Raw genomic sequence first — 16,543 nt, 5'->3', positions numbered from 1 at the left:
TTCAAAACTTATTGGGGAACAACAATGAAATATAGTGGGAACACTTGACATGGTCACCTGAACATTTAACACAGCCCAATTCCACCTCACAGCTAGGAGGACTGAGGCTTCCTGGGCGTTGGATCCTGCCAGGGGCCTGAAGGTGGGCCTTTGCTCTAAGCCGACTGGCATAGAACTCGACCAGGAGGCTGCACTCTCACTGGTGGCGCACCCACAGCCGTGGCAGTGGGCGCCACTCTCTTATAAAATGATTTTGATACATAGAAAAAAAACTGAACAAGTGAAGCATTGTGAATACCTGAATGCACCGTACTATATAAATATTCAGACCCTAGGAATCATTTTTCCAGCTGAATTCAGAATTTGCTTTGTTTTGAATTAGTTGTTTGATTGCGGTACATCAGTTTCATGTCTTGCACTTGAACTATGTTAAACTGCACTGTCCCTTTTAAATAAAAAAAAATTCAAGTTGATTTGAATATGTGTGACAAAATTAGGATTTATTTTGTATCCATTCTGCAATTGAAACGTCATTAAAAGCCTGCGCTACACTGACATCTGGTGGAGGGTCAGGCAAACAGGAAATGAAAACTAGTTCATGCCAGTGCTGCTTTTATTTTGAAGGTGTGACTTTTATTTGTGTAGATGTGCAGGTGAATCCTCATGTCGGATGCAAAGAGAAAGATTAATACCGTATGCCGCATTTCTAACAAGGCCTGGACTGTAAAATATTTATTTTACACAGGTCGCTGCGCCCTGAAATATCTTCAGTTTCTTTTGTCGCACACAAACTTCTACCCTCGTTTGACTTTCCTACGAAATGGGCGGAGAAGAACACATCCGGGCATTTTGAGCGCACTTCACACGTATTTTGGCTGCGACTGATGACGAAGTTCACAAACGACAGCAGCGCTGTCTGTCGCTAAACATGTCACCCAGAAATCCGGGTACGACGCTCGGTAAGTAAACGCGTGTACGGGCAGAAAGTCCGCAGTGATCGTGCTCTCACGTTACCGTGACCCAATAACACGGTTTGATTTGGTTACCAAGGAATATTCACGTCGTCATTTTGCTTTGCGCAGGATTTCACGCTGAAACTTTGAATGTACGATGCTAAGTTAGGACAGGTGAAGTCAGTGAAGCAGTTAGAGGTGACTGACCCCGAGAGCACCGATGTTACTGCGCACTAACAAATAAACCGGAACAGCGCAAAGGGACGTTTTAATCCTGCTTTCCGACGTGTAACTAGTTTTACTGAGCAATCATGTGACAGCTGGCTGTGTAATTGAATACTCATGAGGTCTGATTAAGACACAGCACTGCAGTCTGCTGACAGCTTGTTTCGGACAGAAAGAAGAGCACGTGGGTTTACCTCGTGACACTACAAAGTTTAAAGAAAGTTGATTTATATTCTATATTTCGACAAATGTTCTTCTGTTATTATTCTTCCCACTCACTCCTTCTGTGATTTGACGATGGCCACCTCAACATCTACACAGTACACTTTAAGTTACCTGCGCTCAGAGTAGATGTTTGTCAGTCCACGCAGAGTCACCTGTGAGACACCTGCACCTGTACTCGAGTGTATTTGTAAGGGATGAGCACAGAGGTCGTATCTGATGTATGAACCTGAGATCAGGTCAGAATGAATCCAGACGTGTCACAGGTTAACCTGGAGGTCTCATTAACAGTTTGTTTTCTGACATTTGTTGAGCTGATGGAAAAGTTGCATCTGAAATTATGTGACATAAAAACACATTACTGTTTATGCTCGCTGCTCTTCTGCAGGGCTGCATGCTAAAGTAACACGAGCACAGCTTATAGACACCTGCACTCATTCTGGTGTTGAGCCAAAACACAAGCAGCCTACTTTAACACCTGACTATGGTGCTATACATTATGCATACATTTCATTGTCTTGTGTCTTTCATCTCTTTGTGTTTGATACGCCTTTGCGACTGACAGACCATTTACTCAAAGTACAGATACCTGAGAATTCTACTTAAGTATAGTAACTAAGTACTTCCCACCTCTGCAAATATGTTTACTCCTTAAAACAACGACTGGTGAAAAACTCAGCATTTTCTCCAGTCGATACAAATTCTCATGTCGTTTCTGTAGAGCCTCATTCACTCCCAGCATACAGCTTGAAGCCATCCATGTTAGGGCTGCAGCTATTGGTTATTTGAGTAAATAAGTTTGATTATTCCATCGATTATTTTGATAACAAATACTTTGGTCTTATTAATGAGCAATAATAAATATTCAAACGATGAAAAACTGAGGCTTTCAGAATAAACTATTCATTGTATGGTTTACCTCAACTTACTCTAAGACTTACCGTATTTTTTGGGATTATAAGGCGCATTAAGAGAAACAAAACAGTCAGATAAGTCAAACTTTACTCAGCTCATTCTTCTTGCTTCTTCCACTTCAGTACCACTGATTCATTAATGCTGAACCCTCTGCAGCTGCTCTATTCCCGTGTTGTTGCAGTATATTAATGACTAACCTCGTATTGTGGATGGATTATCTCAGTTGTTCTCCTGACTGAAGTTTGGTCCGTTTACAGCATCCTGCCATGAGATTGCATTTGTCTCTAACCATCAGGAACCCTCACGTTAACTTTTATTGAGTGGAAAAAAGTTAGTGTTCATCCTCCAGCTTCACTGTTCATGCTATGCTAACATAGCTGTGTAGCTAGCAATCACGTAGCACATCGTTATATACCAGCTAGCCCAACTTCAGTAACCCTACAAACGTCACTGCTGTTTAGTTTTCTGTCTTCATTTATGTTGGAAGTGATAGCAGAGCTGTACGTTTGAATGCTTCAGAAATCTCTCAGTCAGAACATGCTATATCATGTTTAGGTGGAAGCTAGCGAGCTAACTTCCTGCTAACTTCTAACTCTGTTGAATGTAATAAATTCTGTTTTCATGGATGTTAAACTTTATTGTTACACCTGGTAAATCAGATGATCATTTTATTAAAGATGAAACAGTTTAGACAGTTTGTAACTCTCAGTGATGCTGCAGTGTTTGTTTGACTGAATGGCGTCAGACTTAAAGACCAGATTGTTCCAGTATTATTGAGTCTCCAGCCTTTGGCAGCTGTTGTTCCCCTGATGCTGAGTTTCTACCTTGATGGCTCAAAGCTGGTTTACTCTCCTGGTTTCTCTCTGGTATTCCTCGTCGGGGCAGTTAGCCAGAGCTCTGAGTCTTTGTAAGATTCAAGATTCTCTGTGCATAGTTATACAGATATAACACGCTGTGAAATGCTCCTCAACAGTGCGAAAAAGAGAGACAGAACTTTATATACAAAGAGGACGTTATGTGCAGCAAGTGGGTGACATTATATATACATTATATAAATAAAGATAAAAGGCCTCACATACAGTTTGTTGTGCTTAGACACCTCATGTCCCTCTGTGCTGCTTTGATCTCTGGTATCGAGAGGACATCTGATTGAAATACTCTCTGTATGTTTCAGCCACTTTAATAAAGCGAGTTTGTTTCTGTTCTTGTGTGTTCATAACAGACCTGGGATGGATATCCAAAGTGAGAGTGAACACACAGGCTGTGTTGAAGAGGGCTCAGTTCATCCAACGACAGAAGATCCCCAAGAAACAGTGGCAGGTGAGCTGTGCTGTGAGCTGTGAGCTTGATGTTGTGGTGCACAATGACAACAAGCCCACGCTGTCTTAACTTGTACGTGCATGTAAGCACACCTCTGTGGTCATAGACAGTATTAACTATAAGGCTAATACTGTTTCAGGGTTACATTTTTAACACGTCTCACTTCTCTGAGCGCTGTTTCCTTGTGTGTCCGTGCAGGCGGCGTGGCTGCTGAAGGCCGCGACCCTGATCGACCTGACCACTCTGGCCGGAGACGATACGGCCTCCAACGTGCACAGGCTCTGTTTGAAAGCTCTCCAGCCAGTTCGATACGACCTGCTCCAGAAGATTGATATGCACGACAAAGGTCCGTCCTCACGTCTGTCAGAGAAACTGATAAAATTAAACGTTAGTGTCATAAAATAATTATTAAATATTGAGCTAGCGTATCCTGTCACGATGGCTTCATTGGTGCTTAGTATTAATTCTCAACGTCTCTATAAGTAAAATAAATCTAATATTGTTGTGTTGAGCATCATTAGTGTAAAAGGAATCAAATTTGTATTCATTTGCAGTTTTCCCAAATCATGCAGCAAAATCCCGTCGACGAAAAACAAGTAACGCCTGTTTCCATGTTACGATTTCACCTGTCAGGACATGATGTGTAAATCACAGGTCGCAGCATCGGACAAATATCATCCTGCATCAACAAAAAGAGTGAAATTTATTTATTTAACACAAACAAAAAGTCGTGTGTGGCAAAACTAACCTTTAAAAGCAGATTTTCCTGAGAAACAAAATAACTGTTGTTGCTGCGTCAAAGTCCAGATCAGGGATGTGACGGGTCAAGAACCTCTGAGAGCCTCTAACACTGGATGAAATAAAAAATATTACACGTGCATTTTCAGAGTTTAATCACGTTCATCGTTAATCCCATAATATTTGAAACGTGCGTTACTTTGCACACACAGTGTTGGTCTTTATTAGTGTCCACGTCTGTGCAGAACATGGTTACACATCACTGTGGTTCCAGTTTGCTCTGACACAGACGCACAGCTGCTTTTTCCCTTTAACCCTTTAAAGCCGGTCAGAGCAGCACGCTCTGTTTTGCACAACTATTTTTAAATCCCGGTAGCTCTGCAACCACGTGAGCTAGCGCAATAATTTTTTTTGCATATGAAACCGGAGGAGTTGTACTTACATCTTATGCCATCAGCTTGTCCTCGGTCACAGTTTCCTTCCACATATAGCTTTGCAAAAACTGCATAAAAAGCACTTGCAGCAACAAAAACATAATATTCCAGAAACACGCTTTGCCGATCCGATCAGCTGTTCATAACTATCGCATGTCCTCCATGACCTGCCCGAAACCGGAAGTGACGTCATTTTGCGGAAATGTAGTTTTTTACCATCAGGGCCTCATGAGCCTATACTGGTGTTTTTAAAAGTTATGTTTGACTTTCTGACTTTCTGTGTGGTTTCTGGGATGCTTAGGACTCATATTGCACTGCTGGAAATAGTTTATTTTGATGCATATGCTGCTTTTTTGCAAATTTGAACTATAATATTTATTTTAGTTTTTCCTGCAGTGTATAAAAATTGGTGTATTTCAAAAATAAAACTATGAAGACACTCAAAATAAATTTCCTGTGGTGGGAAACTATTTTGTGCAACTTTTTTGTATTTACAGTTTTGAGGGATAAGCCTCTTAAATTTCTCTAACTAGAAATATATGTTAAAAAAACAAAAACAATTTTCAATTTTGTGGTAGTTTATTGCACTTTTTTGCAATTTATGTAATTACTATGCACTTAATGCAGACATATTATTAAAATCTGGGCTATAATGGTTGTATTGATGTATATCAACTTGAAATGCTCCCAAAAATGGCTCCACAGCATGTAAACATATAATATAAGCTCTGGCGGACTTGGTTCTATGGTAGGTCTTAAAGGGTTAAAGTCAGTGTGAACAGAGCGTTGGTGGTGAGGACGGCTGTCGCTCATTTATTCACAGAGAAAGTCAAACACAGGCTTTGAACCATTAACATCTCGCAACCGCATGAATTCAAATGTTTTATTTACCTTTTTCTGCTACCATGATCTCATTTTTTATCATCCTATTTGTCATCGTTACCTGATGAGTCAGCCAGGCTGTTCAGACACTCGTCAGCCTGCAGGGGGAGCCACAGGCCAGGTTATCACCACGTTTCTTCTTCTTTGCTCTGATCCCTGATGTCAGGCGTGACAACAGCGGCGGTGTGTGTGTATCCATCTCGTGTGACTGATGCTGTCGGAGCACTTAAAGCAGCCAACTCCAGCCTTCCTGTCGCCTCAGGTAAGTCGTCGCTATGGCAACCCTGTGTGTAACATAGAAAGTGAAAGGCTTGTGCTGCCTCGGCTCCACTGTGTTGTCTGTTTCTCCCAGTGGCCACTGGCTTCCCAGCTGGCCAGACTCCACTGGAGACCCGCCTGCAGGAAGTGCGCATGGCAGTGAGCGACGGCGCGACGGAGATCGACATCGTCATCAACAGGATGTTGGCCATTACAGGACAGTGGGAAGGTATGCTGCAACCTCGCTGTGGTTACTGTGAAGGATCTGTGAGTTTAATCCTGATGTCTGTAGTCAGAGTTTCATACATGATGAGATGTTACAAAACAAACATCGGCCAATCCAGTAATCTGCCCGTTTCCTGTCACTTCACTGCGTCATGAGGGCAGCAGAGAAGGTGAGACCCCCCCGCCCCCCCCACGGGCGTGCACTGAACACGTCGACTGATCTCAGTTTCGTGTCTCCCTCTGCAGCCATGTACGACGAGATCCGTCAGTTTCGGGAGGCTTGTGGCCCCGCCCACATGAAGACCATCCTGGCTGTCGGAGAGCTCGGCTCGTTCACCAACGTCTACAGAGCCGGCATGGTCGCCATGATGGCTGGTCAGTCTCACGACAGTGTGTGTGTGTCTTCATCTGATAGTTGAATTACATTAGTGAAGCTGATCATAAAATAAAAACTTCATGGTTCCAGCTTCATATTTGTTTTCTGTTATTTCAGTTTAAAGACGAGCAGGTTGGGCTGTGGCTGTAACAACAAAGCACTGTTAATGAAACATGTATGAAGCTTCTTTACTCCATGGAGGCCTTTTACAGATGTAACTGTACATCGGTACAGAGTGTGAGGTCACTGGGCTGTAGTTCATCTTTGCTAACTGCTGAGAGAACCAGTAACCTGCTGTGTGTGGGGTCATTTACTGCCTCTGGCTGCAACAGCATCACGTCCACTTTCACTTCCTGTTGCTCGAGCTGTTCGTCGTTCTTTGTCTCGCTGCACTAAAATGTGAAAGTCTGTCTGTAGCTGTGATGTTCAGGTTTGTATAAATGAGTGAGGGGGGGGTCTAACAAAGATTTCTGAGAGTTTGATGATGTTGGGATTCCCAGTCGTGCTTTGGTAACAAATGTTGTTTGCAGAGTGATGCACATGTAGCAGCTGCTTATGATGTTTGGGGGGAGACAGTTTTATTCCATTAAATGATTGCATGTTGCAGACGTCTGCTCTCTGCTCTGCCGAGGGAGGGGGGGAGCTATTAGCAGCTACGAGCCGACCCAGTGATGTCGTGTCCTGCACAAGACTAAACTTTAAACACGTATCACACAGTTACATGTATGAGCGTTGTTGAGAAAAGGGCTCCATGATGTAAATGAGCCTTTATACATGCAGGGCTTCATGTCCACGTAATGCTGGGCTTCATGGTTTTGATCAAAGGTGTAAAATCATAAAGATTTGTAGGCGGAGTCACAGATGCCCTTTGGGCTCGCAGCAGGAAAGGCCTCCAGTGTAAACTCGCTCTCCGGGCTCTTCACTCTGACAGCTGTTAAAATGACTTAGACGAGCTTACAGAATAAGTTGATACTCAGGATTTCAGACCCGTGTTTTCATTGGTTCTCTGTTCTGTCGTGTCTAATGAAGCACGTGGTCACACAGCTGTATGACAGTCGCATGTTGATCTGCATAACAGCTGATCTGCACTCACTGCCTGCATACCTGCAGCGTAACAAACACCATGTAACAAAAGTTGCTGACACACACACACGTGCACACACACGTGCACACACACGTGCACACACACGTGCACGAGCGTGCTTAACTAGCTGGCACACGTGCACACACACGTGCGCGTGCTTAACTAGCCGTCACACAGGCACACACGTGCACACACACGTGCACGAGCGTGCTTAACTAGCCGGCACACGTGCACACACACAGGCACACACACACGTGCACACACACGTGCACACGCGCGTGCTTAACTAGCTGGCACACGTGCACACACACGTGCGCGTGCTTAACTAGCCGTCACACACACACGTGCACGAGCGAGCTTAACTAGCCGTCACACAGGCACACGTGCACACACACGTGCACACACACACGTGCACGAGCGTGCTTAACTAGCTGGCACACAGGCACACGTGCACGCACACACACGTGCACGAGCGTGCTTAACTAGCTGTCACACAGGCACACGTGCACACACACACTGCACACACACGTGCACGAGCGTGCTTAACTAGCTGTCACACAGGCACACGTGCACACACACACATTGCACACACACGTGCACGAGCGTGCTTAACTAGCCGTCACACAGGCACACGTGCACACACACGTGCACACACACACGTGCACGAGCGTGCTTAACTAGCTGGCACACAGGCACACGTGCACGCACACACACGTGCACGAGCGTGCTTAACTAGCTGTCACACAGGCACACGTGCACACACACACATTGCACACACACGTGCACGAGCGTGCTTAACTAGCCGTCACACACTAAGCCGATTACAGACCTAAATCGTCAGGCGCTCTGATAGAGATCGTCATTAAAACATCGCTTTTGTCACCACACTTGCTCCTTAATCTCCTCTTGTTCCTATGAATTGCATATGAGATTCCTGAAATTGAATGATAATTTTACCTATTAATCTCTGATATAGCCTTTTTTACCCCGCCGTTCCCCGCCAGTATCTCCCTGCCCACGCAAATGAATAGAGCTTCATTACCGCCACCCACATTTAATAACCGTTATCCATTATCTGGTAATTAAGACTCCGTATAACGAATCTTAAGGATTACGCCAGTTTGAGAAAGAGGGGAGAGAAACTGAAAAAATACATATAACATGTCTTTAATGAACTGTAAAATTTCCATCTTGTTCTGCTCGGTAATGAACAGTCATTATAACTCAGGGAGGCAGGAGGGCGGCGTCTCTTTTTTCTGGCCCTGCAGTTTGTGGGTAATCTGTTAAACTGCGTCATTTCATCTTCTATTTTTATCAGTCGAGCTGATAAAATATAATTGGCTGTGAAGGAAGGCGAGGAAAGAAATAATGATTTTTATTGATGAGCATTAAGCTGTCGTTTGTTGCAGCAGCGCACGCTGTTCTCCGGCCGCGCTGTCGGTGCAGTCGACCTGCACTGGAACGCCGGCCTCGAGCTGTTTGTCGTCCCGTCGGACAAACCCAACGGCTGAGCGATGCAACGTAACCTCAGTACCTGCTTTTGTTGAAGACATCTCATCTGTTCCAACACGGCAGGTTCAGACTTCATCAAGACGTCGACAGGGAAGGAGGCTGTCAATGCTACTTACCCTGTTGCCATAGTGATGGTGAGAGCCATCCGTGACTACTTCATGAGTACGGGCCACAAGGTGGGCGTGAACACTCACCGACTGTAGAACAGTTACATTTATTATGTTCATAAAACCAGCATCATGTTCACTGACTGATGGACTAAAAGCCTTTGACATGAATGTGGAGCGAGTCACGTGTATGAAGCAGCTCAACTACTCGAGTAGATAAGAAGCATTTCATCAAACAGCAGCAACTTAATTCTGCTCAGTTTCATTAAGATGCAGCAAAAATCTTAAACATTTACATGGCAGCGCTGCAAGACAGGTTGAGTCACCATGACGTGCGTCTACATCAATAACCAATCGTAGGCCAGTCGAGCCTCGCCACAGCGTGCTCTCTGTGTTTAGTGTCAAAACGGATGGTTTTGATTTTATTGCTGTGGAATCAGGTTCAATCAAAGTTTCTCAGATTAAAACTCTTTATTAGTTACACCGTGTTAGTTCTGACCTGCTTTTGCCTTTAGAACTTTATTGTCAGTGTTGAAACAAACAACTACTACTGAAAAAGTACCAGGTGCTGTGACCTAATGGAAACCCTATGGGCTCAAAATGTGGTCATAAATATTTTGTACTTGTTAATCAGGATTTGTGTGTGTAAAAAAAAAAAAAATTGTGTGTGGACTTAGCCAAAAAAATGCTGCAAGGTACAAGTACGAATTTTGACCCTATTTTTCTGCCTTTCATCTGATTGGTCAATGTCATGTCAATCACAAATGTAACAATCCAATCAGAGAACAGATGAGTTTGGCTGTCGGAGGGGCGCTTTTTTTGAACTGCAGGTCCTTGAAGGGAATAAATTTTAAATGCCTTTTAAATGCCAACCCAGCGTTTTCCTTCATCACCACGAAGGAAAACAGTCTGTGGTCGTCCGAGTTTGGTGATTTTTGTGTCACAGGTCTACGTGTTTAATACAGGGACTTCCACAGCCTTTTCAACAGCGCTGCGGACCGCGGCGTGGGGGCGGGCAGTGTTTTGGAAATGACAGTCTTCATTACAAAGCTTTCTTCGTTATGAATTAGCATAGATGTTTTTATTGAACGTTTGAAGAACCAGCAAAAAAAACAAACTCTTGTAGAGGACATAAAGTCAGAGATGGAAAAGACGAGGAGCAGGTGCATCTAGTACAGGTAGAGCTGCTGCAAAAACCCACAGAGCTCAGCAGCCAGCAACGAACTCTGGATCCTTTGCTTTTAGTTAGCAGTTAGCATTAGCAGCACATGCTGCGTCCGATGAGGACTTTTATGCTGCGCACTGTGACTCACAGCCATGGTCCTGAGTCAGCCCTGACTTTGTGTTAACCTAATCCTAAAGTAATAATGTATTTCTAACCACTGATATACAACTTTATCCTTTCAACAGCTGCTGAAAGTTAGGGGACCTAGCTGCTATCAGATATTTATACAGAGATCCTCCAGCTTCAAACTGTATCACCCTTCAAGGACCTGCAGTTCAAAAAAAGCGCCCCTCCAACAGCCAAACCCATCTGTTCTCTGATTGGATTGTTACATTTGTGATTGACATGACATTGACCAATCAGATGAAAAGAAGAAAAATAGGGTCAAAATTCGTACTTGTAACTTGCAGGGTTTTTTTTGGCTAAGTCCACACACAAATCTTTTTTTACACACACAAATCTTTTTTACACACACAAATCTTTTTTTACACACACAAATCTTTTTTACACACACAAATCTTTTTTACACACACAAATCTTTTTTACACACACAAATCTTTTTTTACACACAAATCTTTTTTACACATACGAAACTGATTTACAAGTACAAAATATTTATGACCACATTTTGAGCCCATAAAACCCTGCAAACCGTGGCGATCTGAGCCGAGTAGGTGCTGATGGACCAGTAGAGCCGCTGGTCCATCAGCACCAACCCCGCCCCCCTGCCATGTGAACGCTGGCAGGGTTGAAGTCACCAAAGATGGCGCCTCAGGTGCTGAGTCTGTAGCTGGGCTCTGGCAGAGGGGGTAATGTCACAGCAGAGGGAGGAACGTAAACAGCCACCGAGGTCACATGGGTCCAACTGCTGGTCGACGCATGTGCACGTAACATTTTTTTAGGCGTGTGTATTTCCAAGTACCACCTTTGATGTGTCATCGTGCTCCAGGTGTGTCGTGTGTTTTCTTGACACGCGTGTGCATGCCTTCTTGTAGGTGGGCTTTAAGCCAGCAGGGGGCATCCGAACAGCTGAAGAGTCTTTGGTTTGGCTGACTCTTATCAAAGAAGAGCTGGGTGATGATTGGCTGTGTCCCGGCCTGTTTCGCCTGGGAGCCAGCAGCCTATTGGCTGACATCGAGAGGCAGGTGGGTACGCAGTAAACACGCAGTAGATGTGACACGTCTTGTTTTACACGAGGTTCTTACAGATGTTTTTGGACAGATTTATCATCAGGTGACTGGGCAGTATGCAGCGTATCATGACCTTCCCATGGCTTGAACTCGCCTGCTCCACGTTTTAAAGAGAAGCTCAGAAGATCAACACGAGCCTCAGTCGTAAATCTGCTGCTCGTTCAAGGTGCTTTAGTGTCCTGATGAATAACCCAGCTGGTAATTTAAAGCTTGAAGCGAAGAATGTGATGAAGATCAGAGTTTTTTACTTGTTATAATTTAACAATCGCACTTCATAAAATAAACACAGAGTGGAAAACAGTTTGTTTCCTGTTTGTTCTTGTAAATGGGGGCGATCGTGTCTCAAGAGTTGGGTGTTCAGTGACACACAAAGGCCCAGCTGGACTTTTGCTGTCAGGTGAGCGTGCAGCACCATGCTGTGTATAAGAGATGCACCGGTCGTGTCCAAATTCATGGGCTGCTTCCTCCTGAGGACGCATTTGTAGACCGATTACGTCACAGCGACGCGCCGAAGGCTGTCCAAATTCGTAGACTCCTCCGAATGCAGCCGACAAATGCGTCCTCCCTTTCCCCGAATTTGAAGGATGGGTCGGGTGTGTCCTTCCTGGCCCACCATATCCCAGAATTCATAGCGCGGCCCAGCCAAACTCCAGTTTCTGGCAATGGCGGCCGCTACTAAGTTTTAAAATTACTCTTATTAATCTTTCTGGGTCACAAAATAAACTTTAAACATATTTTCAGGCGAGAATGTGGGTGTGTAAACTTCAAATATCTGCTCGGTTTGTCAAGATATCGCATATTTGCAAAAGTGCTTTGACGTTTTCGGAGACGTCTGTCACCCACCAGCTGAACACAAAAAACGGAGAAAGATTTCGGGTCCATTTTCGATTTTTGTGCCGTGGCGCTGACAACCGGAAATACTCTGAATTAAGGGCGGGAGTAGATCGAGAAGGCGAGACCGTCCAATTCCATAGCCGCTTACTTCCGGCCTACCCGACCTCCTGAGGACCCGGCCCACGTAGACCGCGAAAGCCGGGTCCTCAGGAGGATGCAGCCCATGAATTTGGACACGACCACCATCAGCTGAACCCAGAGTGGCTTTTGCAGCAGTTTGACGTCACTCACGGCAGAACCACCAGTCGTGTCGGCAGTGATGGCAAATATAAACGAGCCATCAGAGCAACAGACCTGCGATAGGAAGCGTGCGGCTTACGCTGCCAACCATGAGTGATCCTGACCTGTCCGCTGATCTGTGCTGAGGATCAGACACAGCGCTGGAACAGCATACAAATACATTTGAGGTTCATCTCGAGGCAGAAAACGTTTTCTTTTATACTTGAAGACGTTACAGACGCTGACCTTGGATGAATGAGTCGGTTCCTTGTGGAGTGATGGGCATTCTCCTTCCTCTGAGGGGTTGCCTCAGCTCTGCTGTCACACGAACCCTGCACGTTCACTACATCGATGAATGTTCTTGGCGGTCTTCCTGTTTTCCTTCTGCCTGTCAGCTCCATCTTCACCATCACCTGCCCACTGTAGCCACTATCCCTGCCAAGTAAGTGGGCTAATCTGAAGACCAGGTTGGTGAGTAACTAAAATAATAAAAGAAAAACAAGTTGTTTTTTCTAGTTTGAGAAATGACATCATGTCTTTGAGCCACAGGGAGTTTGGGGGGTAAGGATGCACTGTGTTGTCACCAGGATGTAAAAGCAAGAACCTTTGTTTTGCAGGGAAGCTGCATTTTTGATTCAGTCTGTTTGCCAGTGACCTCATGCTGCCTGGCTGCAGGGCAGTAGCATGGTTTGGAGTCGGCCGCTTACTGCCACGTCTCTGTCTCCCTCCCTGCTTTCCCGTCTCTCTCTGCAGCCTGGATTTTTGTTTCTGTTCTGATGAACTGAAAAAGAAATGATCTGCAGACACAGATGAGCTTTGAGAGATTCCCATGAACTGAATTGTTATTAATAGATAGAAATTCACCAGTTGCTGATGCAATGAAGTCATTAAATGCATCATCTGAAAGCAGAAGTGAATAGAAACCACATGGGAAGGAGAAACGGGATTGGTCTAGAGTCCACAGTCAGGGGGGCGTGGCCCTAAAGCACAGCTGGATGATCGTCAGAGGGAATCACTTTAAACTCAGTGAAAAAATCAATACAGGAATGAGATTTAAAAATGAATATGTCCTTGTTTGTGGATTAAGAAGTCTGCAAAAGTCAACACAGACATTATGTAGTTAAAATATAGATTTAAGTGTGGGGGATTAGGCGTGACCACGAGCCGTCTGTTTGAATGAGGGGCAGATTTCCCAACGACGTTTCAGGGTAAAGTGTGCTCTGTAAATGTGTTTGAGGTGAGAGAATATCTCAGATACTTAACAGGATGTTTCACACCTTTAAAATTAAATTTAGTAATCTGAGTAATCGACTACATCCAGACTCTGGAGGATATTAAACATACTGAGAGCCGTTTAAATAAAAAGGACAAAAACACTGAGGAAAGTCAGAGTCGTAACTGAGAAACAACCATTTCTTGGAAGCAACAGTTCTTCCCAGTGTTGGAACATTTGCTGTCAATGTGGATTTCAAAGATTCCATAGGAATCCTGTGCTTGGTTAGCATGGAGAGGGGGGGCAACTATGTTGGAGTCCTGTATGTGTTAGACGGTAATTTTGGGGCTTTTGAGATCAGGTGTTTGTATTGGAGATTATGCATCGGAGTTTCAGGAGCAGGACCACGCCTCCAAACACGCCTCCAAACACGCCCCCTCCAGTTCCCTCAGTTCTGCAAGCTGATCGTTCACGTGCCCCTCCCTCCCTCCTTGTTCTTTAACTTCTTCACTTCTATTTAGTGCACGAGGATCTGTCACCAGTCGCCTTCGAGGTCTTCCCCAAACCGCAGCTCAACTCATGTCAACGCATCACCTTTACCAACTAAATGCTGTCAAACCTAAAACGAGGCCCAGCGAGTGAAATTGGACTTGATTAGTGTGAGGTAGCGATAAGACGACAGCATCAGCAGACTGCTCAAGTTTCTTTTTGGTGTATTTTATTCTCTGTCGTCTTAAAAACCCCGGTTGTCCAAACCTCACTGGTTTTGTACAGATTTGTAAACAACTGAACCTCATCAGTCTCTGATCAGGTTAGCCGAAAACAAAACACTGTTCATCTATCTTACTCGTTTACACTCAAATGGTTTCAAAAGTAAAACATTTATGCAACTCAAAAAGCTTAGTTTGTACCCAGTGATGCAGTCAGTGACATCATGAACCTTCATAAACAGGAAGTGCTGGGCCGGCCCCGCCCACACACCTGCTCTGAACAAAGGGACAAACAAAGTGTAACCACGTCAACAAGCATGATTCAACAAAAATGTTCCTTTAACAGAAAAATGACCTGATGGTTCAACAGTGTTAACTTTAAAAACATGATGTAAACTGTAACATAAAGCAACCACAAACTAACCTTTGGTAGTAAGTAGAGCAAAGAACAGCAAACTAAAGCATCATGGCTTTAGTTCAGACGTAGTGATGAAAGTTAGTCCTGCTTCATCTTTGCTCCTCTGTCGTGTTTCCAAGCTGACACGTGGGGTTCAGAAATCCACAATCCAGAGATCTGAACCAGGCTGGAGCTCAGGATCATTGAAAATAAATGATTCTTGCTAAGAGCATCGTTTTTATTGACTGGACCCTTCACGTGAGTGATGTGGGTCGAGATTTCCATCTACACACATAGTCTTCTACGAACAGTTATGGACATATAACACTGTGGAGTATGTCAAAGCTTGCAGCGCCTTCATCCTCTTAAAATTATTATAAATTTTTATTGTTACTAATTATTGAAACATTTTTCTGTGTTATTGTTGAAGCAATGAGAAAATGTGTTTTAATACAGTCAGACATTTGAATTGGCTCGTTACTTTAAAGTGAAATGCATTTGAGGTATTTTTCATTGCATGGCTCCATAAATCAAAACCAGTTCAGCCTAAACAGTAACAGATCCAGTCCAAAGTGCCCCCCCCACGAGGTGCCGTCACAGGAGGCTGTTCAGCTGAAAGGACTCCTGCCTGCGGCTCTGTGCAGCTTTTATAAGCTCTCATACGTGCGACAATAGCTGCACAGCTTTAGTATCTGCACCTCAATTTCAGCTTCATTTATATTTCAATGTCATATATCAGAATATTTATATATTAGAGCTGTTCTGTATTTTATATTGCTCCTTTGTTCTGCTCTTGGAGCAGCTGTGACTTCCTCTGGAATAATAACGGGTTCTGATTCTGATGGGCATAATCTTCTGAGCTGCAGAGTCACCAAGAGAAATGGCGTCCTGTGATTTCCCCGAGAGAGCGGTAACGCAGAAAGCCGCACTGATTCCTTGCCAGGTAATTAGGATGCTGGTTGTGATCTGCAGCCATTGATTCTTATGGCCAGTTTATAGTCTCGGTTTAAGACAACGGTGGCGAAATACCAGCGCAGCCAATAATCTTAATGCCACGAGCACAGATATTGATTTAATTACAGAAAGCCTCCCAGGTTCTGGACATGTGCAGTTTTTATTGATCAGCAGCAGTCTCCACATCAGCACCATCAGTGACAACAGGGTGGAGTGGGTGGAGTTGCATAATGGGGTGAATAAACTGACACGTTTAATCAGAGTTTGGAGGGTCAGCTGATCAGTGAAAGCATTTTTACTGCAAACTGTGGCAGAATATTCAGATATCGTGTGGTGAACGTATCCAACCATTTCTTCTCTCTGGTCAGTGCACAACAAGAAAACAGTGAATCACAGCCAGGTGGGACAAACTGTTCAGTAAGACTGAGGATGATTAGCAATAATTTATTTAGCCAAAATCATATCAACGTCTGGACCAAGGTTATTATCG

At 44.2% G+C, this 16,543-nt stretch overlaps 1 protein-coding gene across 1 annotated transcript; it reads left to right on the top strand.

Moving 5' to 3' along the window:
* The first annotated feature begins 707 nt into the window (after nt 1-707).
* dera (deoxyribose-phosphate aldolase (putative)) lies at nt 708-11,966 on the top strand. Its single transcript, XM_085138451.1, has 9 exons — nt 708-959; nt 3,538-3,635; nt 3,834-3,981; nt 5,856-5,951; nt 6,042-6,176; nt 6,419-6,547; nt 9,208-9,320; nt 11,472-11,621; nt 11,698-11,966. Exons 1-9 carry the CDS (start codon nt 929-931, stop codon nt 11,752-11,754), a joined length of 957 nt encoding a protein of 318 aa, XP_084994577.1. The 5' UTR covers nt 708-928; the 3' UTR covers nt 11,755-11,966.
* The last annotated feature ends 4,577 nt before the right edge of the window (nt 11,967-16,543 follow it).

This window comes from Neolamprologus multifasciatus, chromosome 17 (genome assembly GCF_963576455.1).
Source record: "Neolamprologus multifasciatus chromosome 17, fNeoMul1.2, whole genome shotgun sequence".
In the NCBI taxonomy this organism is placed as follows: domain Eukaryota; kingdom Metazoa; phylum Chordata; class Actinopteri; order Cichliformes; family Cichlidae; genus Neolamprologus; species Neolamprologus multifasciatus.
The sequence above is the reverse complement of the archived record's forward strand: the minus strand, read 5'-3'. Positions and strand labels throughout refer to the sequence as shown.